This window comes from Pantherophis guttatus, chromosome 4 (assembly GCF_059756535.1).
Source record: "Pantherophis guttatus breed Tessera chromosome 4, ASM5975653v1, whole genome shotgun sequence".
Classification (NCBI taxonomy): Eukaryota; Metazoa; Chordata; class Lepidosauria; order Squamata; family Colubridae; genus Pantherophis; species Pantherophis guttatus.
In genome coordinates this window covers 119,874,440-119,901,799 of record NC_142066.1, presented here as the reverse complement: position 1 = coordinate 119,901,799, position 27,360 = coordinate 119,874,440, and the positions used below count along the sequence as shown (strand labels likewise).

The following is a 27,360-nucleotide window of genomic DNA, read 5'->3' as shown; positions in this document are numbered from 1 at the left end:
AATGAGTCCAAAGGAAGAGAATATTCTTTCAGCGCCTGCAGAAGAAGCTACTGCTGTTAAAAGTGAAATCATTACTTGAACAGTCTCTAAATCCAAGTGCTTAAGTGACTTCCACCAGTTCACTGGTGTGACTTTCTTTAAAATATCTTCAGCAAACATATATTTCTTGAATGGTTCCCCCTTAGCTTTGAAGTTTATTATAGTTGGCATTATAGATGGATGATTGCTGGATACCCATGTCATAGCTAACTCCTCTTCCTCAGCACTTAAGTTTTGACCCTGATACTGGATATTGACAATATTTCCCAAAACTGAGCTGGAGACAGTACTTGTCCCATTCATTTTTTTAATGCTTGTAATTTAATTCTGTCCATGTGTAGTTCTGTTTTTAAGTGTTCACTCAGTTCCTTCCAAATTTCAACAGCATCAGCAATAAAACAGCTATTTTTCTATATTTTGTTTAAAGCTTCAGAGATGGGTTTCAGGATGCTCAGCATATGTTCAACATTTCTCTTAAGCCCAATGTTGAGGATTTTGGCTGTGACAGTGCCATCTATTTTATCTCGGTTTTCTTCACAAACTGTCATCAGAATAGGCCAGTTCTTGGTATACTGCTCAAAACATCTTGTGGGAGCGTTAGCTTAGTTCCAGAGCTGCTGCAGCAAAATGATTGTTACGGAAGTATTTAGCAATTTCAACAACATTAGTCTTTATTTCTGGAACACTTAAGTCTTTGGTTAAGAGGTGCAGTAAATGAGCACTGCAACCATATGTTATTAGCTTTGTATTCCCTTCCTGCTGTTCTAAATTTCTTCTCATCTTGGATACATTTGCAACATTGTCTGTGACCAAACTGTGTACTAGACATTTGAATTTTTGTTCATATGTTATTATAGCTTTTACTGCCACTTCTTGTAAGTATTCTGCTGTGTGTGCATTTCTTGACATATCAATTGTTTGTGCAAGGAAGACTTTCCCTTCTTCTGTTGTTATACAAGCACATACAATAGGATCATTGTGGACATTACTCCACCCATCAATACTTAGGTTAACAATTCTACCCTCCAGAGCTGTTGCACATTGCTCCATTTCTCTATCATACACTTTATCCAGCAGTTTCCCTGCAACATCTGCTCTGCTGGGTGGACTGTATCCTGGTCTCAGTGACTGAACCATATTAATGAAATGTGGGTTCTCAGTCAGACGGAAAGAAGAGTTGGTTGCATAAACAAACTGAGCAATTTTTTCATCAATTAACTCTTTTTCTAATCTGCTAGTTTTTATCACAAACATATGGTGGTTCTAGGAGGGAAGGGTTTTTTCTTTCTTTTAGGTGATAGTGATATGTGGCTGTGGGTGTCTGATGATGATGATGCTATCCTGGATGGATAACTCTGAAACTGTAGAACAGGAAGATGGTGATCTTGAAGGTGGATAGTTTCCAGAATCCATGAATTCCCCTAAACAAAAAAGTCAATGCTGTTATTTTATTGTTTATACAATTTCTGCTTATTGTACACAGCACTGCCCCAAAAGGAATATTTGCTTTTCTTCATAACTGTACCAAATGACAGTAACATGCAGTAATAATAAGAAATATAATTTTGCTCAAACATGACAGTTCAAGGCAGTCTTTAGAAATATAATTCAATAAAAATGTTTACCAACCTGAAGATCCTGCCTGTTCAAATGTGTTTCTTTGGTCATCTTCATCACAGCACTTCTCATGATGTTGCCTCATTCGGGCCACCAGGCCTTGCATTTCTTTGTTGCAGTGTTTGCAGTTTGCACGCATGCCTGCCTTACCGATAGGTAAAGGAACTTCATTAAAATATTGCCAAACTGGGTCTCTTTTACGGCCTGCTGCCATTATAGGTTTTTTCTTCCAAGGAAAGAATGTGATAAACCTCAGGTCATACACACAAAAAAATCCAAAGACTTGTCTGTCTGTGGCTGTGCAGTATTGTGCTCAGAAAGTTTCACTTTCATTTTGTACTGCTTGTCTGCTTGCCCCTTCCTCCTCACACTTAGTTTCACTTTCTTCTTGTGCAGATCTATTCCATTCCAAACAATCAGAAAAATATTGTTTCTATTCTATTCATTAAACTTCTTGAAACTTAGCACTGAAGGGGTTCATTCTGTATTCATAGGTTTGTAGAACAATAGGATTAAGGTCTTTTTCTCAACTCTGTTCATGTTATAACATTTTTGCTGTGAAGAAGAGGCATGTGATCTCTGCTGAGTCAAATTCAGTTTTGAGAACTGCAAAAGTAAACCAAGCATCTGTGATAATATCTTGTAGGCAGAGAAACTGCCCAATAATCTTACAAAAACCTCTGGAAGAGCATGACATTGTGAATGGATTAATGGAATTTATTTACCAAAAAAATTAAACATATACAGCCTTGTTCTACATAATTAAAAAACTAATCTTTATTTCATGATGGAATAACCTTTGGATGGTAATATATTTTCCTCAAAAAGCATTTTATTTAAAAAAATCTGATATAAATAAAAAAAATCCGATTTAAATAAAAAAAATCTGATTTTTTTGATTTTTTTTAAAAAAAATCATTGATTTTTATCCACCCTGCTTGCAACTGAGGCTGTCCCTCTTTTCAGACATAGGTAAAGGGTCTTCTTGGGATTAGAAATTGTTTCACTGTGCCTATCATTACTACTAATTAAACATATGCAATATAAATTTAGGAAGCTGCCTTTTAATCACAACATTAGCTTATTTAACCGGCTATGGCAATGTTTCTGAACTGTGGCCATCTTAATGGTAACATGGGTGGACCAACTCCCAGAATCTCCAGGGAAATGCCGCCTGAGGAATTCTGGGAGATGAAGTCCTCTCATCTTTATTGCCATAGTTGAGAAAGATTGCTCTATGGTTTAGGAATCGGTAGACTCTTTTTTTTTGTAAAAAGGTTTTTTTTTAAATTTTTTTACACAAACAAACATACAGTGTATTTTTTCTGAACAGAGTATTGGCCGGTTCACAAATTTATACTATTTTTAATCATCTCCAACATCATTTATATATTTCACTTTTTGCCATAATATTCATTCTCTTTAATTTTTATAAACCAATATTACCCTTCATCCTAATCTCTAATCTTAATAAAATTCAATTTTTCCCTTTTCAACTCTTAAATTAAACCCCTTAAATTTAAAATCTCACAACATAATGTAATTGCCAATATTTCCTTAAATTCCCTTTTTACAATCACAAATATTTTTCTTTATCAACTGTTCCAAATAATACAGTCCAACATTTTAACAAAGATCAGTTAAATATATAGCATTACAGTCACTCATTTTTTTCTATTATTTTTTAAAGTATATAATCTCTTCTTATTAAATAATAAACCAAATTACTTTGTACAGTACGTTTTCTTAAATCTTAAATCCAATTTTCAATTACTTTGTCATATATATATATATATTTGTACTTCTTCAAACAGTATCTTAATCTTTTCTAATTAAACAGCAAATTAATTAATTCATAATACAATATCATTTCCAATTTTTTTTTAAGTTAAATTCCAAAATTGCAATTAAAAATTTTCTGGTTATTATAATTTCCATAATTACAATTAAAAATATTCCAACTATTACAATCTCATATATTAAGCTTGTTTGTATTTCTGAATCTTATTTCAATTCATTTATAAATCCGTGTAATTATCCATTACTTTGTACTTACTTAAAAACAAAATTAATTTTCAGCTTAATTTCCATTCCAAGTATCACAATCTCAACTATTGCATTTTCTAAAATTCATTATAACTGTAAATCTTACTTCAGTTCATTTTTTAATTCTAAATGTATACAACATAATTCCTCTTTTATTTCTTTATCCTTTCTCCCATTTTTTTCTTTTTTCTTCCCCTATCTTTTTTTCTGAATTTTAAAGTCCTTCTATTTTGCCCTGTATTTCCTGTTATTCTCCATCCCTTTTTCCTCTTTCTTATTTTCCCACTGTTAATCTCAGTGTAATCATTTACGTTTTTAATATTCTTTCTATTCCCCCCCTTTTTTCCCTTCTTGTCTCTTTCCACCCTCTATTTTTATCATCGTTAATCCCAATGTAATCTTTAAAGTTCCTCTGTTGCTAAGCTTATCTCTTTACTCCCAGTTTTCTTCTCCTTTTCATTATTACTATCCACATAATCATTTAATTTTTCATAATCACTCTTTATCTTTATTTTCAGTTTCACTTTTTTGCTTCTCATTCGTAGTTTCTTTATCTACTTGAGTGTGCTCTAACACAATTTCTGATTCATTAAGTTTAGGTTTTTCATGCAGCATTATAATCATTTCTTTTACTTCCGTTTTCAGTGATATATGCATCATTTTAATCATTTCAATAAATTCCTGCGCCATTTTATTATTTCTGGGTTAGTGTTATTCCAATTTTAAGTTCTGTTGTAATCTACCTTCTTTGATTATCAAGGTTGAGCAGCTTGCAGACAAACAGACCCTCCTTAGAAGTTCCCACAGCTGGTATCACTATCAAACTTCCAAGTTTTTTTTCCCCAAAATAAAAGTTCAATGTTGTAATGATCTTATTTCACCTGTAGGTGTCTCTCTACAATCTACAATTCCAATCAACAGCCTAAAAAAGTATCCATTTTGTTTGCAATCCACATTATCAATCTTTACTAATTTTTTCTCTTTTTTCTTCTTCTTCTTCTTTTTTTTTTTGTATTTCCCCAAGTCAATTTAAAATCCAATCCAAATTATAAAGTCTGTTTTCCCCTTTTCTTTCTTTTTTCTCCTCCCTTCATCAGCTTGAGCCAGGGGAAAGATTAAGTGTTTACCGAGACATCTGGTCTACCCCAACATGTGGGAAGGGAGGCTGATGAGAGCTAAAAAGCTTGAAATAGATCTATACTAGTCTCTCTTTATTTCTTTATCAGCAAAATATAAATTTGGTATAAAATGGTTTGTCGTGAATGCGACTGCTTGAGGGCTCCTGGATTGGAGCTGAAAGGCGAAAGGGAGCACAATGCCCCCTCCCACATGTTGGGGTAGACCAGGTGTCTCAGTAAACACTACACACACACACACATTGCTCAAAAAAATAAAGGGAACACAAACAGAAGACATCCGAGATCTGAATGAATGAAATAGCCTTATTATATTTATATTTTATATTTATATTTTATTAAATTTCTATACCACCCTTCTCCCGAAGGACTCAGGGCGGTGAACAGCCACGAGATAAAATACATAAATATAAAAAATTAAAAATGAATTAAATAATTTGGCTGAATTTAAAATACCCCATAATTTAAAACAAATTAAAATTTACATTTAAAAATTTACATTTAAAAAGGGGAGAAGATTTAGGCCAGGCCAGCTTGATGGAATAGGAAAGTCTTAAATACTTTTGTTAAGTATTTAATACTTATTAAATACTTTGTTCGTTACATACAGTAGTTTTGTGTTCCCTTTAGTTGTTTGAGCAGTGTATAAACTTCTGTATGTAACGAACAAAGTATTTAATAAGGCTATTTCATTCATTCAGATCTCGGATGTCTTCTGCTTCGGTTCCCTTTATTTTTTTGAGCTCGCTCTCGCTCTCTCTACTCCCCCGTCTCTCTCTCTCTCTCTCTCTCTCTCTCTCTCTCTCTCTCTCTCTCTCTCTCTCTCTCTCTCTCTCTCTATATATATATATATATATATATATATATATATATGAACCTTTGTACTTAAATAAGGTCTTTAGAGTAAAAGTTGGTAATTATCTCACCCAGTTTCAATGCTCTGTCCATGAACCGTTCCAGCACAAATCTTATGGTCCCAGTTGTCCCAGCTTGTGACTGCCAAAAATGGCCGTTGTCCCTGCTGTCGTTCAGGAGAGTTTGCTTCGGACCTAACGAGGAAATTGCAAGTGCCTCATGGTGTAGCAAAGTGCCTCTCCTTCCCTCACCACCCTTACAAGGCGGCTATGACACCGTAGGGTCTTCTGACAGCAGTTACTGGCTGGATTTTGCAAGTCTCGGAGCCCGCTATTTTCCAACTGTTCATGGCGCGACATCAACCGGAAGTCCCTACTTACAAACATTTCTTTAGTGATAGTTTAAAGTTACAACATCATTGAAAAAAGTGACTTGCAACCATCATAGCATCCCCATGATCACATGATTAAAATTCAGGCAATTGGCAACTGGCATGTATTTACAATAATTGCAGTGTCCCAAGATCATGTGATTGCCATTTGTGACTTTCCCAGCTAGTTTTCAATAAGGAAAGAAAACGTGGAATGCCAGATTTCTTTAACAACTGCATGATTCACATAATAACCACTGTAGCAACCTTACAAAAAAGGACATAAATCGGGTGAGACTCACTTAACCATTTTGCAGTCTGGTCCCAATTGTAATCATTACCTGTATTACTATGAACCTTATCTACAGGTTTTGAGAAGGGACAACACATTTTATCCTAAGAAAGTGGCAAGTAGATTATCCCCTAGTTTCCTGTTTTTTTTCTTCCACTGAAAAGGAACGTAATGATGACACTAATTAAATTTCTAATAATAAATAATAGTTTATTATTCTAACCAACAATTGCTTCCATATTTTAGGTTTTGTCAACATGGAGGAGGATTCAACATATAATAAAGGTACATATATTAAGAGGGCACAGGTTTTTTTAAACTACCCTCTTAACATAAAACTGATTCAACTTTTTTCTTTTCACAGTTGAAATTGTAATTGGCTGTCATATAGAAGATGCTGTAACTTTTTGGGCACAGGTAAAGTCAAAATTGTGGGGTGTTATGAACAGCACTGTTGATTAAAGTGAGATTAAAATAATTCATTCCTGAGGGAGTTATTATTTATCTAAAATAAAAATGCTGAAATTTGATATTTAATAAAATCCAGTTTTTTTTTAAAGATTAAATCATAAAATTCTACATGTAGAATGTTTTATGTTTGAATCACTTTAGTATTTGTCATTGATTATGTATAAAAATCTCGAATGTGAATGTTTATTCGGATTTCAATGTGTGTTGTTTAGACCATTAATAAAGCTAAGGAAATTTTGAAGATTAGTTCTGGTCTGGCTGAAATCTGTCCTCATGCTATCCCAGTTTTTGGCAATCCTGATTTTAATAAGGTAGGTTATATACATATTTTCTTTTCTTATATAAGCATAGGATAACATTTTGCAGGGATCACTTGAATTTGTATGCTTTAATATGCACTCCCAAGGGCTTCTATTTGAAGTAAATTGATGAGTTTTTAAATAATAATATTCTTGTCTTCCACTTCTGCTTTTAGTACGTGCACAGTAAATATTGACTAGGTTTGCATTTCATGCTAAATGATAACATATTACTTAACGATCCAGCCCAATTTGTTAACTGTGGTGTCAGGTTCCGAATCAGGATAAGAAAATAAATCAGAGACAATAGGGTGGATGTTGTTCTAAAGTTTTATCTTCCTAAATTCGGCACACTCCCACAATCACCCAGTGAAATTACAGTGAAATATTGTCATCTCTAACCTAATCGTGCTTTCCCTTCCCGTTTTAAACAGAGCACGCCCCACCCCGCTACTCCTCTCCCAGATTCCACCCCAAATCCCTGTGCTGATTGGAGGGCTCCAGCTGCCTTCCTCCGGCCAGTAATTCAGTGCAATTAGTCCTGGTTCGTTGGGGCTGTTCCGATTGGGATAGGTCTGGTAGGCCTCCATTAATGCTGGATAATGTAGCTGGCACTTCATCCACGCAAGTGCAGTCCTATCCGCCCTCAGCTGGAGGCCCTGTGAACGGGTGAAGGAAGAGGATTCCACCCTCTGTTTACAGGAGGAGGCAAGTTGTTAAGGATATTGTTGTGTTACCAACCAGCAGAGTAAGTGCACAGAGAAACGGTACTGAGAGCAATGAATACAATACATACAAACTGGTTTAACAAAGTTTTTACTTTGTAGTGAAAAACAATTGCATAGTCTTTTAATCAGTCCAAGTCTTTAGCCATTCAAATCAGTCCGAAGTTACAGATATCTTCTTACCAGACAAACAGCAGTTGATAATAAACAGCAAATCAACACTGGTAACAAATCACGATGGTAGCATATCCATCCTCGATGAGAACTCCTTCATACACGATGAGAGCAGTTCCAACCAACAAGTCAAGCAGCAAGTCAAGCAATGATGAGAGCAGGTCCAACAATGACTATAGCTCGGCTTCCTTCTTATATACAGTTTACACTAGTAATTATCCACTTAAGATAAGTGAAGTCAGCAGCGCAATGACTCAACAGTACAATTATGATAATTGCAGTCAGCAGTCAGCAGTCAATAGTCATTACAATGACTCAGCATTACATTTAAAGTTATAGAACACATATATTGTTACAGGATACATTTAAAGTTATAGAACACATATATTGCCTGGACAACCCATTAGACTTATACCATATCTTAACATGATGGCAAGGCAAGATATCCGGGCAGGAACGTGGGCTGCATATTCTGTCTGCCTCCGTTCCCACCAGAATGACAGCCCCAATGACATGGGCTGACATGTGACTTGTTCTACAAAACGTGGTGTAATATATTATGAGATCCGGCTTTTCATTTGCCTTAAAATATTGTAGTCAATGCCATTTTCATTTATATTTGCCATATACTTTGAGCAATTTATGATAGAAAAGTTGAGTAAATATTTTAAATAAATACAAGTGCTGATGTTGGCATCATTGCTGAACATGCCATCTTAGTATTGGCAAGCTTCACTCATTTTAATGTTAGTGGACAAAGAAGAGCAGCTTGCAAACAGTTGACAAACTATAAATGCGTCACTATCAAAAAGAAAAAAATATTTATTTATCTATTTATTATCAAATTTATATACCGCCCTTCTCCCGAAGGATTCAGGGCGGTGCACAGCCAAAGTAAAAAACATAGATACAAACATTAAAATACAGTTAAAAATATATATATATATGCTTTTGGCCCCAGAATTAAAAGAGCAATAACAAACCTGTTAAAAACATTTAAAAATGTGTTAAGCCAGCCCGGCTTGCTGAAAAAGATAGTACTTCTAGTTGCTGTAGAAATATTACAACAATATGTACAGGTAATTCTTAGTTACCGACTGCATCATGTAGCAATTGTTTGAAGTTTAGGGTTCACTAAAATAATAAATAGTTGTGATCAGTCATTGCATTTCTGATCATCACATAACCATTGTTAGCTACTCTTGGCTGTGCCTGCTTCTCCGCCAGGGTCCCGCCACCATTTATTTATTTATTTATTTATTATTTTATTTCAAATTTATATACTGCACCTTCTCCCAAGGGACTCAGAGCGGTGTACAACCAGATAAAAACTTACAATACCAAAATTAAGAACAATTAAAAGAATATATATTAATTTGGCCCCAGTTTAAAATGAAAAACCAATTAAAAATTTAAAATTTAAAAATATGTTAAGCCAGCCCGGCTTGATGAATTGACCTCATTGCATTAACCTCTTAGCTTTTCTTTTCGGCTGACCTGCCCCTAGCTGCCCCTAGCTGTTGGCCAGGGCCCTCCGTCCCATGCCATTCAGCGCAGCCCATTTGCCGAAACAGCTTTTGGCCACCTGGGACAGTTAGCCGCTAGCCAATAGGCCAGTGATGGCTAACCTTTTTGCCATCAAGTGCCAAAAGCGGGGAGAGCATGGGGGGGGTCGCACGCACGTGTGCCCACACCCATAATTCTATGTGTCCTGCCCCCTGCGCATGCGCACATGACCCCCCATGTTCCCCCCACTTTTGGCACATGATGGCATGGTGGCCCACCGGACTTCTGGTGGAACGGGAAGTCAGGAAACAGGCCGTTTCCGGCCTCCAGAGGGCCTCCAGGGGGGTGATGAAAGTCGTTTTCGTCCTCCCCAGGCTCCTAGAAAGATTCTAGAGCAAAAAACAGGCCTTCCAGTCCTACCGAAGACCCTCCGTAGGCCAGAAACAGTATGTTTCCTGACTTCTGGTGGGCCCAGAAGGCCTGAAAATCAGCTGGCGGAGGTCAGCTCGCGTGCCCACCAATATGGCTCTGCGTGCCACTTGTGGCACCTGTGCCATAGGTTCGCCATCACAGCAATAGGCTAACTGCCAATGCTGGCAGCCAGAAGCCACAGTGCGATTGATTGTAGGGGCTGGGGGACTTTGGGGGAGGTGCTGCAGCCAAAGGGCTTCAGGCACTTGTTAGGAGAAGGAAGGGGAGGGGTGGAAGCTCCCCTGTATCTGATTGTGCCTTCCTGACACTGAACGGGCAATGTTTGTTGCTGCCCAGATTTGGTTGGAAGGGAAGAACGGGGGTAGGGGAGGTGGTAAGTAAGCTGGCTTCACCAAAGGAGTTTTTGTTTCGGGTGGGTATCATAGTCTTAGAAGGAGAGAGGGAAGGAGGAAAGGAAGGGAGAGAAATATAGCGAGAGAGAGAGAGAGGGAGAAGGGAGACAAAAGAAAGAAAAGGAAGAAAAAGAAAAGAAAGAAAGAGGGAAGGGAAAGTGAATGAGATATGGATGGATGGATGGATAGAGGGACAGAGGCAGAGAAAAAGGAGAGGAAGGATGGACCATTTTGGTGTCTCTAACAGAGTGGAAAATTCCCAGAAAAGGGAAAGAGTTTACTAGGACAAGGCTGCCATGCAGAGGAAGGCAGAGAGAGTCCTTGACTTACAACCACGATTGAGCCCAAAATTTTGGTTGCTAAGCAAGAGCGTTGTTAAAATGAGTTTTGACACATTTTACTCAATCCATCCTTCAACAGTAGATGTCAATCACTGTAGACCAGACTGAGAATTTGAGAGCAAAAGCCTGCTGAATTACAGGTGATTGACACACTTGGAAGGGAAGGGTAAGGCTTGACTTATTGTATGTCCGCCATTGAGCCTCGAATCTCTCTTGCTAAGCAAGATAGCTGTTCAGTGAATTTTCGCCTACTTTACGACCTTTCTTGCCACCATTGTTGGAGGATTCCCTTTTCTGGGAATTTTCCTCTGTTAGAGGCACCAAAACAACCCAGATGATATATGGTCTCCTGCTGAAGCGGGGTTGGACTAGATGACCTCTGAGGTTCCTTCCAGCCCTGGATTGCTGTGTTATTTCAAAGCGTCCTCTGAAGTTGTGTCTTGTGCCAGGGTTTGCAATCTTTCCTTCCTCTCCTTTTTCTCTGCCTCCCTCCCTCTATCCATCCATCATTGTCTCATTCACTTCCCCTTCACTTCTTCCTTCCTTCCTTCCTTCCTTCCTTCCTTCCTTCCTTCCTTCCTTCCTTCCTTCCTTTCTCCCTTCCCTTCACTTCCCTTCCTCTTTTCTTCCTCCTTTCTTTCTTTCTCCTTCCCTCTCTCCTTTCTTTCTTTCATTCTTTCTTTCTTTCTTTTTTTCTCACCTCCTTCCCTTTCTCCCTTTTTCTTCCGCTTTCTCTCTTTCTTTCTCTTTCTCTTTCTTTTCTTTCTTTCTCTTCTTTCTTGTCTCCCTCCCTCCTCCCCCTTTCTTTCTTCTTCACTCTCTCCTTCTAAGACTAGGATACCCACCCAAAACAAAAACTCCTTTGGATGAAGCTGGTTTACTTACCACCCGCCCTGCTCTTCCCTTCCAACCAAACCCTGGTGGTAGTCACAGCAATAAACACTGCCCGTTCCATATCAGGGAGGCATGACCCAAAAGTCCCATTCTGTCCGGGCCTGCTTTCTTGTTGGCAAAGTGCTTGAGGATTACATCCCTGTAGGCTTCGGTAGCCCTTTGCAAAATGCCTTTGCCGGTAGGAACAGAGCTTTGGAGGGACACTCCCACTCCTCCTGCTACCAAAGCCTATAGGATCGCAGTCTCCCTGCAAGCTTCAGCAAGGAAACAGCAAACTGAGGGAAGGCCTGAAGAAACGAAGCCTTCCCTCTGTTTGCAAATATCTAGGCCTCAATTCGCAGAGAATAGAGGGCTAAAATGCGAGATTACACAAGATTACACAAGATTTTGTGCTACTGAAATCGCATGATCTCGCGGTGTGTTAGGCCTATGTTCTCTGCAAATGCAGGCAAAGAAACCACGACAGAGAAGAGATCTTCGTGATATGCCTGTGAAGACCTGGTGGGAGGGAATAGGAGGAGAGAATGTTGCAGAGCCTCTGTGGTCATTCGTAACAGTGAACAACTGCTGTGTTGCTGCAATATTCATAATTTCGGGACCTGTTCATAAACACTACAGGGCGCTTATCACGTAACTTCGAACTTTCGCTAAGGGAACGCTCATAACCTGGGGATTACATCTATTATAAAATCATAATTTGAAGGATGGTATAGAAGCAACATCTCTTTTTTTGCTTATAGCAGTGTGCTTGCTCTTAATTGTTTTATGGTTAAGCATGCTGGTAATGGATCCTGGATATTGGTCTAACAAAAGAATTACTATTTCCTGTTGCTAAGGATTATTGTGCATAAAACTCTTCACATAGAATTCTTTGTATGAAATTGAAAAAAATTTTTTTAACTTTTCCAAAAGGAGAATTTTTACAACGTTACCTGTAACTTCTATATTTTCCCCCTAATATTTGAAAATTATTATTTTTTTCTCCATAGTTTTAATGGAGAAACAAAAATTTCCAATTTCCTTTTTCCCCCCCTGGAAATTCAGATTACTATAATTTTTATGAATATTTTGTCAAGTGATATTAGGATGAAATTTCATAAACCCAAATAACCTGTGTGCATACTAAACTACTTTTGAGAATATCAGAATAAATTATTCTGGAAAATAAAACTATGGGATATATCTTTGGTAAATTGCTGACAATCTTTATTTCTGTTTATCTTTGCTGTTTATCTTTATTGGGATGTCATGATGACTTTCTACACACACTGAATCTGTGTTTTGTATGCAATGTGACTAAATAATTTCTCTAAGAACAAGAATTTATTCTGTTTTGTAGTACTATACAAATACATCCTTTTTAGAATGAAAGGCTGCTTTAAGAAAATCTGAATTGGTAGCTATAAAAAATTAAAATAGGTTCATTGCATTTTTACAGGATTGTATTCAATGAATTATAATATTCTGGGCAAAATTATTCATACTATAATGAAGTTAGAATCTAAAAATTGCATGGAAAGTTACAAATTGATCTACATTTGTTTTAATCCTCAGATATATGGAGGTTGCTTTTCTGAAGATAAATGCTGGTACAGATGTAAAATACTCCAAGTTATCAATGATGAAAAAGTAAGGATGATAGTTTAATCAATAGCAGCTCAGCTTGATTTTTTGAATATAATTTTGGAAATACAAAAATTGGTTGAAAAGAAAATTGAAGTTTTGTAAAGTGCAGCAAGTTTAAGTTTGTAGCCTAGTTAATAATTCTATGTACACTGTTCAAATTTTTTGTCTTGTTCTGCTGCTGTATTTTAAAAATTATATGCTTCATTGTATAACTGGAGAGAATATTGACTTCTGATTTTAATATCCAAGTCTAAACAAAGAGATTGTTTTTGTACAGCTAAGCTTGGATCAACTTTTTGTCCTATTTTGTTACATTTGCATACTTACAAGTAAGCCCCACCAAGATCTATGGGCTTTACTTTTTACTAGTGTACACAATTGTATTGAAAGTCTTAAGTGCTATGGAGAAAGTTACTGAGACTTTCTATTCTGTTTCCTTCCCCAGAGCAAGGAGTAGATGAAGGAGATTTTCAAATAAAAGGCAGTTGTGGTTAATGGTCAAACAGTTCAAATAGTGTCTACAGCTCTGATTCAGGGAAAGGCTCAGCCATTAACTTTCAGTAAGAGAAAGTTTATGGAAGTGTCCCTAGAGAACATGATGTAATTACTTAGATTATATTTTCTATTGTCTTTGTACATTTTGTTCTCTTGGTTGTTTTTATCTGTAAACACATATTCATTAATCGATTTTATTTCCATTATCTCCTTTAGGTGTATGTCTACTTTTATTATAAATTAAAGTGATATTTCTTTATCCAGATTGTTTGCTCTTTGAAAACTGATTCCTAATATATCATGTTGTTTATAATGCTATTCCTGATTTTTTACATAATGTCCCTATAAGGAAAATCAGGAAGGAAGAAGGCTTTCCTGCTTTGTTCAAATGGCTAAGACACTGAGCTTGTTGATCAGAAAGGTCAGCAGTTGGGCGGTTCGAATCCCTAGTACAGGTCTCCTGCTTGAACAGGGGGTTGGACTAGATGACCTCCAAGGTCCCTTCCAACTCTGTTACTGTTAAAATAAGAGGGATCCTCAAATAAGATAAGGGTTAGAACACTCCAGTGACATGGTATAAATAGAGTTTACTTGGTGCTTTTGGAGAATCCCAATCTGTGGAAATCCATTATAGGAGGGAAACCTCCCAGCAAGGAGCGAATGGGGTGGTGTGTCAACTGGGAAGAATAGGCTTCACTACCTTACAGCTTCAAAAGGCAGATTTTTAAAAATCTTTGTTATTTTGCTGTTACAGTGTCAAGTATTATACATTGACTATGGGAACTCTGAGGCCCTCAGAAGATCAGAAATAGTTGAGATCCCTGAAAACTTGCAGTTTCCTGGTGTGGCAAAAAAATATAAATTGTGGGGATTGCAGATATCAGCTAATATAGATTTAAATCAATTTGATCGGGTAAGCCAGATGTTTCCTGTGATTGTTTGTGTATGTAAATTTCAAATGTAAACTCGATGGTTGGTAGTTGTGGCAAGGGTGTGGAGAAAAATGTGTATATATAAATTTGCAAAGAAACGTAACAGCATCAGTTCTTCTCTTGATAGCATTCATGTTATTTTAATTATATTGTGAGCTATTTATTCTTCTTTTTTCTTTTACTGATTATGAAAAAACCTTAGTTTTAGTATAGCATAGACATGCCTTCTATAACATCTTATTCCAGTGATGGTGAACCAAGTGCCCAAATTGGAATGAGTGCGCATGCGTGCGTCAGAAACCCAAAGACTGGTGCTGGTGTGCTCGTGCACACCAGCACCTGGTTTTTGGATTTCTGGCGTGCGCATGTGTGCCGGCAGCTGTTGTTCATGCATGCCGGAATGCCGGAAACCTGAAGACCAGATGGCTGGCATCAGTCAGTGCATGTGCACTGGCCAGCTGGTCTTCGGGTTTCTGGCGCTCCGGCGTGTGCGCAGACCAGCTGGCTAGCATGCATGCGTGTGCCAGAAGCCAGAAGAGCAGTTGGCGACAGCACGGGTGCCCACAGTGAGGGCTCTGCGTGCCACTTCTGGCACACGTGTTATAGGTTCGCCATCACTGTCTTATTGACATCATGAAGAGACACCTAAACAAGGAATTGAGCTTTTATTTTCCCCCTCCCAAACTTTCCCATTTAATTTCATTTATACAGATGCAAAATGGTGAAAAGCAGTCTGTGTCATTCATTTTTTTCCCAAGGGTTGTATAAAATGAGTTTCACTTTTAGATAGTTTCTGAATTGCTGGCCAGGACATCATAAATGGAGCATGTCCTTGATTGCAAAGTAGCAGTCAGTATCCTCGAAGATCCTCGCATTGTAAGAAACTGAAATTAAATGCTCAGTTGAAAGGGATAAAAAAATAAAAAGGAGCAATCTGTTTTGTTCTGATCAAAAGCCATGATTACTCCATTTTATATACCTTTCTTACTTATAAAAGAATTACCATGTATATTTAAGGTGTCAAAAATTAACAGGCAAAGAAATACTGTGAATATTTAGATTAACCAGCCAGCTAAAGACATTCAGTTTCTGTTTTAACAAGAACTGTCTAAAGCAATACTTGAAGTGAATATACTTTTTTAGTTTTTGGTTAAATCAGATTGAATGTGGCTCTGAATGATAGATATCAAGGTGGTCAAAGTACTGGAAGCAATTTGTGTATTTTTTTAATTTTTTTTTTACATAAATAATATAGCTTTTGATGAGTCAGAGAGAGAGAGAGAATATACTGCAGCAATGCACTTCATTCGTTCTGAGATTCTTTAATTGTAAGATCATATTTCAACTTCTTCTATAATACCTTATAAATTTTATTTTGCAGGGGAAGATATTTCTGAATAGTTTGATATTTGAAAAAGAAATGAAGATAACACATAAAAGTGTGCATCGGGATGGAACCATTGTTGCCCATGCAGAATGTGGTTTACTGGATGTTGGGGAAGAGATGGTTAAGAAAGGCTTTGTTGAACTTCGCAAATCTCCCATAAAAAATAAATTCATGGACACAAAAATGGATTTCTTTTTGTATAAGAATGCCAAAACATCAACTCCAAGATCGGCTATAAATGCCTTAGCAAGTACTAGAGTGACAGGAAGTTTTGGTGATAGGTTTCTGAGTGAAAGAAATGAGAATAATTCTATAGATCGTATTTCTTCGAACCAGTAAGTTATAGTGGGAGAAGTTTTTCTGTGATATAGTTTGATAACTGTGAAAGACAATGGTACAAAATTATTTGTTAGATTAAAAGTATGCCACCTGCACCCATGGATACAATATACTGCATACAGTTTTTAATTTTTAATTTGCTACAATGGAAAAACTATTATTATTACTCACATATTTAATTATATTAACATGAATGGGTAATTTATCTGAATTTTAAATTTGATCCTCATTTCATTAAAGGTTGACTTCTTGGTCCCTCCTACATTTTGGAGCATACTCGCCAGCAGAATGCTGAAACACCAAGGGTGGTCCAGCCTTGGTTAATGTAGCCTGAATTTCTCTAGAAGGAAATGAGACTCACATGCAAAGCTAAACCATTGGTTAAGCAATACTTTTTTAAAAATTATTTTGGTGATATAAAATATAAATGAAAACAGACAATAGGAAAGGGGGTAAGGAAAAAAGGAAAGGGGAATAAAATCAAGAGAGAAAAAAAAAATCTGCATTCTCACTTTTTTAGTGCACTAAATTACATGATAAAATTGATCTCAGCTTTTTACTTATATAAAGATAGTGCTAGCCATTTCCTATTTAATCATCAAAAGCCAAAATTAAAGCTTCGTTTTTATCTCTTTCAAGCAGAAACTCCAGAAAAGACCAGTTCCTTGTGTGTCCAATCATACTTGGCCAATAAAGAATTCTATTCTATTCTATTCTATTCTATTCTATTCTATTCTATTCTATTCTATTCTATTCTATTCTATTCTATTCTATTCTATTTTCCAGTGCGCTGCTCCCACAATCCATGGCTGAGTTTATTCTCTACGTCTTGACAGCAGCTGAGAGAAAAAAACTTTCTTCCTTCGTTCTATAACTATGCCCCCTTGTCTCCTTGCTCTCCAGTCTTTTTCTCTCAGTCGCTGACAGACTGGTGTATTTCCTTCATGCTTGGGCTTTTCCCAGCTAAATTTTTAGGATCGTTAGATTAAATTTCTTTATTTTCGATTATTTCCTTTTATGAGAAGAGAGTTTAATATTGCAGCCAGTTGCTGAGGTGTGTGTGACGCGTCTGGGGCTCCACGCCATCCCGTGCCTCCTCAGACATTGGGGCGGAATCGCGCTTGGCAAACTAGCTGCCGATGTTGGCGCTGGGCTGTCGTTCAACCGGCTTGCCTGCCCTCACCATTGATTTTTTGTTTTTGGCTCTCGTTAGTGGTGGCTCCGGAGTCCCTGCACGGTTGTCGTGCAAACTCTGATGTTTCTCTGAGCTTCGGAGCGCTGAAGTGGTTGGCTCTGCGCCTGGATTGATCGGCTGGTGCTAGCAAGGCCTGCGTTTTCCCGCTGTTGTAGTGGCCTCCATTTTGTCTATCGGGGTGGCCGCCATCTTGAGGGCTCGTGGTGGCCTCCATTTTGTTGAGGTTGCAGCCGCCATTTTGAGAGCTCGGTGAGCTATCACTGACAGCGACACGGGCGGGGGTGGCAAAGTGGCGCGTTTGGTCCGGTTCCGGCCAACACCTTTGGGGCCTTTGGGCTTCGTTCTGCTGGTGACTGATGTGCACCCTTGTAGGTTCTCAGGCGGAGGCACGGCCTCATGATTGTCTATTTACGCTGTGTAAACCAGACAAGGACTTTATTCCTTGCTTCCAGTTATTTTCTGAGGTCATTCAGAATACATGGAGTCAGTCTGGTTCTTTGACGGCCCCCAGCAGTCAGGACAAAAAGTATTGCGCAGTCCCTGAACTGGAGGAGCTGATGTCCCTCCCGTCTGTGGACATCCCAGTCGCGAGTCTGTCATCGGCTTCAGTTCTTTCATCAGATTCTTTGGATGGACTCAAATTGGAGGACAGGATAGCCGAACTCGCGTTCCGGAAGGCGCACCAGGCGGCTGCCTGGTCAATTAAGACCACGACAACTACATCGTTCTTTAATAGGGCGTCTTTAATCTGGTTGAGACAGCTACAAGAGAGACTTCCTTCCGAGGAAACCAGATTACACCAAGACATCAATAAGATTGTAGCCGCCACCGAATATTCAGCAGACGCCTCCTTGAATTCGGCCAAATTTGCTTCACGTGCGCTAGCTTCCACCGTAACATCACGGTACCTCTTTTGGCTGTGCAGTTGGAAAGCTGATGCCAAGGCCAAGTGGAAACTAGCTGCAGCGCCGTATAAGGGCCCCAACCTTTTTGGAGCCGCTTTGGATCCGGTCCTCATTGAGGACAAAGACAAGTGCAAAATACTCGCGTCCTCATACCGCAGACTGGAGGGCCGTTACACTCCATATTCGTAACGGCAGCCCTTTCACGCTTCCTCAGGACCTGGGGGGGTCCTTTTCCAGCGATCCTTTCCCCAAGGGAGTGACCGTTTCTCGGACAGACAACAGTCCCGGGATCATGGCAGGTCCCAATTCCCTGCCAAGCGCCTGTACCGTGGGTCCGGGTACAAGAATTTTCATCGGGGCAAATGACTCCTGGTCGTCAGGTCCCATCGGCGGTCGTCTCCAATCTTTTCACCACCAGTGGGAACGGTCGACTTTAGATGCGTGGATTTGTCGCACCGTCACACACGGATTTCTCATCGAGTTCGTTGGCTGCCCTCCAAGTTTCATATGCTGCCCGATACCTGTCTCGCCCAAACGACAACTTCTAATGGTTGAGGAGATTCGTCATCTCTTGGACATCAGGCCATAGAACTGGTCCCCTTGGATCAGTACAGGGCTGGCTTCTACTCGGTGCTGTTTTTGGTTCCCAAAAGTTCGGGGGGATGGAGGGGGATTCTAAATGTGAAACAGCTGAATCTGTCCGTCTGCTATCACAGATTCAAAATGCATTCCCTTCGATCGATCCTAGGAAGTGTGAGAATGGGAGACCTCTTGCAGTCACTGGATCTCAGGGAAGCTTACGTGAATGTTCTGATTCATCCCTCCCATCGGAAGTATCTGAGGTTCGAGTATACGGGCAGCCATTTTCAATACTATGCCATGCTCTTTGGGCTCTCCTCGTTCACAACGTTCACAAAACTGGTATCGGTAGTGGCAGCCACTCTCAGGCCCCTCCCTGTGAAGGTCTTGTGTTACCTCAACAATATTCTGCTACTCTCGTCTTCCCCAGCCCTGGTGACCCGCGACATGGAGTTGGTGATCTGTGCTTTCCAGCAGCACGGCTTCTCGATCAATCTGGACAAAAGCCAGTTACTCCTCTCCACCCGTCTGCTTCACCTTGGGGCGGTGTAGACTTGGCCAAGGGACAGGTGTTTTTGTCGCCGGACAGAATCCAGAGTATCAAAGAAATAGTAACCCAGGTACTTGCGCAGGTGTCCGTCCCCTTGCTGCTCCTGTCCCAGCTGTTGGGGAAGATGGTTTCCTGCTTTTCCAGCGTCCCCTGGGCGTGCAGGCACTCTCACCCCCTGCAGTGGTTCCTCCTCCCCTTTCAGCGGACGGGCCGCAGCAACTCATCTCACAAGGTGACCCTTTCTCCGCAGATTCGTCTCTCGCTCTGTTGGTGGACATCTGCCCTATTGCGGGATGTTACTTCCTGGAGCTGGACCGTTTGGTACTGACCTCAGATGCAAGTCTTCATGGTTGGGGTGCGCACCTCCTCGATCAGGTGGCGCAAGGTCTGTGGTCTCAACCCAAACGGAGGAACAGCATAAATTTCCTGGAGCTGAGGGCGATTCAACTGGCTCTTTGTCACTTCCAGCCAACATTAGAGGGGAATCACATTTTGGTCCTCATGGACAACACATCAGCCAAAGCACATGTGAACCGGGAAGGGGGCATAAGGTCAAGATCGTTGATGCTCGAGGCAGAGAGGTTGTTCTGTTGGGTGGAACGTTATGCTCTTTCCATCAAAATGGACCACATTTCTGGCGTCGCAAACGTTCATGCCGACTGGCTAAGCAGGGAGCAAATAGACCCTGTGGAGTGGCAGCTTCGCCCTCTTCTGTTTCAGAAGGTCATGCAGCGGTTTGGGACTCCGGTTATCAACCTGTTTGCCAGCCAGGCGAACGCCCAGCTGCCCCGTTTTGTGTCCCGTTAGCCGAACCCGCTAGCGGAGGATTGCGATGCCCTTCGGTGCTGGTGGCCTCCAGGCCTGTTATATGCGTTCCTGCTGATCCCCCTCATTCCACAGGTTGTGCGGAAGATGCTCACCGAGAAGGCAGAACTGCTATTGGTGGCTCCCAATTGGCCAAGCCGCCCGTGGTTCGCCAATCTAGTGGCGCTCTCGGTTACTCGTCCATGGGTGATTCCTCCACATCAGATCTCTCTGTGCCAGGAGGTCATTTGCCATCCAGAGCCTCAGTGGCTCCAGTTGACCGTCTGGCATTTGAGAGGGTCATCCTGAGGAGGGACCGCCTGTCAGACGATGTGATCGGGACAATCCAAGCTTCCAAACACCCGTCCACAGCCCGTACTTATGAAGCTTCTTGGAGGATGTTCTGCGTCTGGTGTTCCAGGAGTCACGTAGATCTGACATCGGCGGATATCCCGGACATCCTCAACTTGAACAGAGGTTTGGCTCCTTCTACTCTACGACGACAGACTGCCACCTTGTCTACTGTTCTTACGGGCCCACCTTACCAATCCTTGTCTCATCATCCTCGGATTAGGGGTTTCCTCCATGGCACCACGAATCTGCGCTGCCTACGGTCCATCGATATCCATCCTGAGACCTTCCACTAGTCCAGCAAGCTCTTACAGCGCCTCCATTTGAATTGTTGGGATCCATCGCTCTCAAGTTCCTCTTGTTTAAGGTGGCTTTCCTCCTGGCAATTATTTCGGCCAGGAGGATTTCTGAGCTCACTGCCTTGTCAATTAGGAAGGATCTTTGTATATTTCATGCAAATACTGTGGTTCTCAGACTGGACCCTACGTTTACGCCCAAGGTGAACTCCTGGTTTCACCGGGCCCAGGAGCTCATCTTGCTGGACTTTTGCCCGTCTCCTAGACACCACTTTGAGGAGAGTTGGCACACGCTGGATGTGAGAAGGGCCCTTCGTCGATACATTCGCTGCACAGCTTCCTCCGACGGATGGAGGCTCTTCTGGTCTCGTTCCATCTGGCTACCATGGGCCAGAAGATCTCTGCTCCAACAATGGGGAGGTGGATTAAATTATTTCGCTTGTATATGAGCTCAAGGCCAGACCTCTGCCCGGCAAAATTTTTCCTTATTCCACCCGTAGTGCGGCCATCACAGCCGCTTGGGCTATGCCAGCTTCTGTCTCCGATATCTCTGGTGCTGCCACGTGGACCTCTATTTCGCCCTTCATTTGTCATTATAAAATTGACGCTTATGCTTCGGCCGAGGCTTCGTTTGGACGGAGAGTGCTGCAGTCAGTTCATTTGGACTCGGATTCTGGGAGCAGTCAACCTCCCACCCAGGGGACTTGAGCTTGGGTATCTCCCAGCCATGGATTGTGAAAGCAGCGCACTGGAAAACGGACGTTGGCTTACCTGAAAGTCCCTTTTCTGGGCGCTGCGACCACAATTCATTCCCTTCCCTTCCGGCTTCCTGCTCCAGACTTGTGGGGCCTGGGAGAGGGTCCGTTGTTGCTACTTTGTATGTGCAGTCTTTCGTATTTAGGTGGCTCACACCTTCGTGAAAAGACTGAAGAGCAAGGAGACAAGGGCGTGGTTATAGCACGAAGGAAGAAAGTTTTTTTCTCTCAGTTGCTGTCAAAACGTGGAGAATAAACCCAGCCATGGATTGTGGTCACAGCGCCCAGAAAAGGGACGTTCAGGTAAGCCAACGTCTGTTCTATTCTATTTTATTCTATTCTGGTTTCGAGTAGAAACAAAGCTAGTTACATTATTTTCCCCAAATTAAAATAGTTGCAAATGTAATAAATTCCATTTTTTTTCCAGATATATGCCCAACAGTCATAATTTTTAAAATTTCTATTATATATTTATTTCAAGGATCTTCTGAATTAAAATTCAATCTGGTCCCAGTGCTTCTTTGCCTTGTTACAAGTCCACCAGATATGATAAAAAGTATTTTCCTTACAATTACATTTCCAGCAAATATTTGAAACATCTTTATACATCTTTGTCATTTTTCCATAAATATCAGTAGTATATCATTTTGTAGATTTTTCTTTAAGGTTTTAGTTCAGCATAAATTTCAGCCCTTCATTCCACATATTTACCCACTGCTCAAGCACTATAACCAAAATTGTTTGCCCATTGAATCATACAATATATAATATATTCATATTTTAATTTAATTTCAACACTTCGTAAATCTTCAGAATAACAAAATAACAGTCGGAAAGGACCTTGCAGGTATTCTAGTCAATCCCTTCTCAAACCCTATCCCACCTCAGACAAATGGTTATCCAATCTATTTTTAAAAATTGCCAGTTTTAGAGCACGCGCAACTTCTGGAGACATTCCACTGATTTATTGTTCTGTCAGGAAATTTCTCCTAAATTCTAGGTTGGTTCTTGCCTTAATTAGTTTCTGTCCATTGCTTCTTGTTCTACCTTCCGGTGCTTTGGAGAATAGAATGCACCTCCTCTTTGTGGCAGCCCCTTAGATATTGGAACACTGCTATCATATCACCTCTAGTCCTTTTCATTAATCTAGACTTAGACAATTCTTGCAATCGTTCTTCGTATGTTTTAGCCTCTTCTCTGCACTCTTTTTAGCGTCTCAATGTTGTTTTTATATAGTGACAACCAAAACTAGATGCAATGTTCCAAGTCAAGCTGCTTGCAGACAAAGAAATCCTCCCCCAAAAGTTCTTACAGCTCTTATCTGTAAAGTTCACACTTTTCCAAAACAAAGACCAAGTTGCATTTTTTCCTTTTTACTCCTGAAGGTGTCTCTGCAATCCACAATTACCAAATGTCAAACAAGTGTCCATTTTGTTTCAATCTACATCAACAATCTTACTTGGCTTCTCTATTTCTTTTTAGCTTGTAAAAATATCAGAATAATTTTATAGTCCAGTTCAAATTTAAACAGCTCTTCTCACTTCTTTTTTCCTTTTTTCTGTTTTAAAACTTATTGTCCATTCTCTTTAATTTTCTTAAAGTTAGAAAAAGAAAGGATCTATTTCTTTCTTTCTGATCCTTTAACCAATCGGGGCAATTTCTCTGATTATTTAAAGTTTCCAAATAATTTTGTTCAAAATTCAATTTCAATTTTATTCCTATTCTGCATTTTACAGTATTTTCTTTGAGGTTGAACTGTTTTTTCCCAAAATAGTTTCCCAAGCTTCTTGGGTTGTTTTCATGGAATTCTTCTCAAGCTCTAAGTTTATTGAAATACTCTTGAAGTCCAAGACTCTAGTTTGGCTTTGTTCTATTGCTTGTGTTTGCATAATGTTGAATTCCAATATTGCATGGTTACTCCCCTCAAGCTTCCTGTAACTTTGCCTTCTATCATTTCATATCTTACTGAGAATTAAGTCCAGTATGGCTGACCTTCTAATTCTCTTTTCTACCTTTTGGAAGACAAAATTGCCTGCTGGATTTGTCAGGAATCACTTTGATCTTCCACTAGGTGCACAGTTTATCTCCCAGTTGATGTCAGAATAGTTGAAGTTCCCCATTGCTACTGTGTGCTTCCTATATATCTTCGTTAATTGATTAGCAAAATGTTATATTTTCTCTGTTTGGGTGTGAAAAGTCCAGGTTATCTTTTCAGAGATCCCATTTTTCATTTTTACAACAGTAAACCAGAAATGTTGTCTAGTATTAAAAAATGTGAAAGTTAGCCAATGTAAAGCTGTAAACCATTGCTTATAAAGCATAATGGCCAAAATCATACATTGTGTTAAAACCACATAAAAACAGCATAATAGCTCGGGATGGAAAAAGATGACTACTTTAAAATGTTGCAGATGCTGTATTCGTTCCCCTACTAGCTCCAAAGTGTCTCAGCCCAAATAACTTATTATTTTAGAATTGGAAGCACATGTTTGGATGCCCTAGTATTTGTGTTGCATAGTCACAATAAATACATGTTCGAAGAGATGTCTTAAAATAAGCTCCATGTCTTTGTATGTATGTGCGATTTCATGAAAAATGTACAAAATGTACAACACTATGATGCTTTGGTGGGGCCCTGTAGACTCTTTGATTCTGACCCATGTAAAGCAGCTAACATTGACTATGGATTTGAACAAATAGTTACAGAACAAGCAAAAAGAAAGACAGCTATGTGTTTGTTTTGATTACAACTGGTCATAGTATCTAAGTGATCTTGAAAAAGCTAAACAGAATCAGGTATTTGGATGGTCAAATAACAGGTAATCCTAAAGTTGTAGGTCTTTTTACTTGAAAGGTTAAAAAAGTCTCAAAAGACAACACATTGTCAATAAAAAAATAAGGATGTGGCACACATTTTAGGAATTGAATATGAAGCTTAATTACCATTCAAGTGTTAATGTGTGATGTGACTTTTTGAACCCATTTGGAATAATGCATATAGTCTTTCAGAGTTTTTGTAGCTTAGCAGTGGAGTAGAACATACTGGAAAACATATCCTTACTTTCTTAGGAAGCAGAGCCATAAAATATGCTGTTGTTTTACTCAGGTTTGTTACATCAATGATAAATTAATTAGCAGCTAGTAAAGATGTCCTTGATAGGTTTGGACACATAGTTCTTTAAAACACACCTCTAAAATTCTTTCAATGAATCTTCCTTGTGTGTTCCAATAATAATAGAATGGTAATTTGTGATTTTAGAAGGATGCCAGATGTTACCCTGGAAAAGGTAAGAGAGGATCAGAGGTTAGTTGAAGAGATTAAGAAACTAAAAGAAGAAAATGGGACTTTCAAAAAAGAAAACTCTGTTCTTTCCCATCGGTGTGAAATACTGGAATCGGCACTACAGAAACTGGCATCTGATATGGAGGTAGGATAAATAGAATGGCGCTACATCCATAATTATGTAATTGTCAATCTTACAATAATGATGTAGAAAATTCTTCCTTCCTCCTTAGTGGAAAAAGTGAAGGTGGGTGCTTGATGATCTAGGTCAGTGTTTCTTAGACTTTGTCAATTTAAGAAGTAGAGACTTCAAGAATTCCCATCCAACACTATTATAAGAAACACTGATCTAGATGTTCTTTCTTTAATGTGTTTAACTTTTGTCAGTAGATTCTGTCGGCCTGGTTAAATGTAATGGGTATAAAGGAAGGTACCTGAGACAATAGTGTTCCAGTTAATATAAGCAATTCTTTACAGTCTTAATTTGTTAGCCTGGTATCCTTTAGCTCAAGAATAGTTAGTCCACAATCACTTGTAACCAAGCCCTTCTGGCTATGATTGCTAAAAATTAGAGACATTGTTCATCATTTGAGGCAGAACCCCCCCAAAATATAAGCTATAATACAGGCTTATCATCAGAGGTGGGATTCTGCCAGTTCAGTCTGGTTCTGGTGAACCGGTAGTTGTGACTGCAAGAGGCTCTGCCCTCCCGCCCTGACGTAATGCTTGAGTATTGAGCATGCGCGGAAGGCTATGCACGTGTGCATAGATGGTGCTTGCCAGCGAAGCGAGCTCACATTTGCGAACCGGTAGGGAAGGTAAGTGAATCCCATCTCTGCTTATCATGGTCTTAAAACCAAACTGAAATTCATCTTCTATTGGGAAAATGTTGCCTTGCCCAGATGTGTAACACGGCTTCATTCAATTTGCTTTTATCATGCTTTGCCTTCCTTTAGTAGTAATAAGTGTGTCCCTTGTCTGCTGAAAGGCTAACTACCCTTTGGTTATATTGGCTTTTCATCTCCACCATTTCCACTTAAAATATTTATTCTAGTACTATTTTCCTTTGTGATTTTAAACTGCCTGAAGCAAAAATCTAGGTACTAAGGACTAAGATCTACTTAATCCTGTTCAGTTCTTCAGTGAAAGATTGATAGCCTATAAGAAGCAGTATTGGTAGGCTAATGCTTTCATTGGTATATCCAATGCAGAAAGAGAAGAAAGCTTCCAAGGAAAGCCTTGATTGTATGGAAAATAGGCTGCTCACTTATGTAGGAACTACAATGAGAAAATTGGCTATCAGCTTCGAAAAATTGAAAGAAATGAGGTATGCATGTTTCCAGACTATATTTGTAAAGGATAATTTTTAATTGATGTAAGTAATAATCCTGGATATTTTTTCAAACATTGATTTACTCTTATGATAACCTATGATTTATTTAAGCATAGTTTATATGAAATAGACATAGCAAAATAAGGTGGGGGTTATTGAGAGAAATAATTTGAGATATTTCAGTCAACAAAAAATAATTAAAAAGTGAAAATTAACAACATTTCACAAGTTTTCTGCCATTTCAGTTTCATGATTTTGCCTGTTCCCAGCTGAAATCTCAAGAGTTCTCATGGAAAACATGGACATCTTACGAGATTTAGATGTCTTGCATATTTTGGGATTTTTGTCCATTTGTTTCTAAAGCAGATTTGTTTAATTTTGGAAAGCCAAGGGTAGCATCCAGGAATCTTGTACTGGTTTCCAGAAGCACTATATAAGTGCATGCAGACAACCATGAACCCATTTTTACTGTCACATTAGCTGAATTCATATATAAGTAAAAGATTGTAATGTGTTTCAAGTTACATTGATCAGGGTGATACTAAAAATAGCTACAGATAATCCTTGACGTTACAGTTGACTTCCCAAAAGGTACTTATGATGGCCTCTCACCCCTCTCCTGATCATATGATCACTGTCAACTCCCGAACAGTTAGGCGCTTGGCAACTGGTCCATATTTATGGCCATTTGCAGCTATGTGACTGATTTATATTTTTTGTTGGAAAAAAGTTTTACTTCTAGTTTCTTGCAAAAAAATACTCATTGCGGACAATGAGTTTGCTTAACCACCTCAGCTTTTGTTACAAGAGCTGCATTCCCTTAATAACTGCAAAAAGGTTGTAAAATTGCTTTGGTTAAATGGGTGCCTTAAATTACAACCATCATGACATATGACAGAAATTTCAGGCTTCATTATGTCATAAGTCAAGGACAACCTGCA

The 27,360-nt window shown here is 39.3% G+C and overlaps 1 protein-coding gene across 8 annotated transcripts in view; it reads left to right on the top strand.

Annotated features, from left to right (window-relative positions):
- Nucleotides 1-27,360, top strand: part of STK31 (serine/threonine kinase 31) — an 84,856-nt gene that overhangs the window by 2,182 nt on the left and 55,314 nt on the right. For all 8 annotated transcript variants that reach the window (XM_087892674.1, XM_034401840.2, XM_087892672.1 and 5 more), the window contains exons 2-9: nucleotides 6,602-6,640; nucleotides 6,720-6,772; nucleotides 7,039-7,137; nucleotides 13,144-13,218; nucleotides 14,465-14,623; nucleotides 16,024-16,364; nucleotides 25,063-25,231; nucleotides 26,298-26,413. In XM_087892674.1, the coding sequence (XP_087748800.1) occupies nucleotides 6,613-6,640; nucleotides 6,720-6,772; nucleotides 7,039-7,137; nucleotides 13,144-13,218; nucleotides 14,465-14,623; nucleotides 16,024-16,364; nucleotides 25,063-25,231; nucleotides 26,298-26,413 (1,040 nt within the window). In that variant the 5' untranslated portion in view covers nucleotides 6,602-6,612. The remainder of the gene's footprint in view (nucleotides 1-6,601; nucleotides 6,641-6,719; nucleotides 6,773-7,038; nucleotides 7,138-13,143; nucleotides 13,219-14,464; nucleotides 14,624-16,023; nucleotides 16,365-25,062; nucleotides 25,232-26,297; nucleotides 26,414-27,360) is intronic.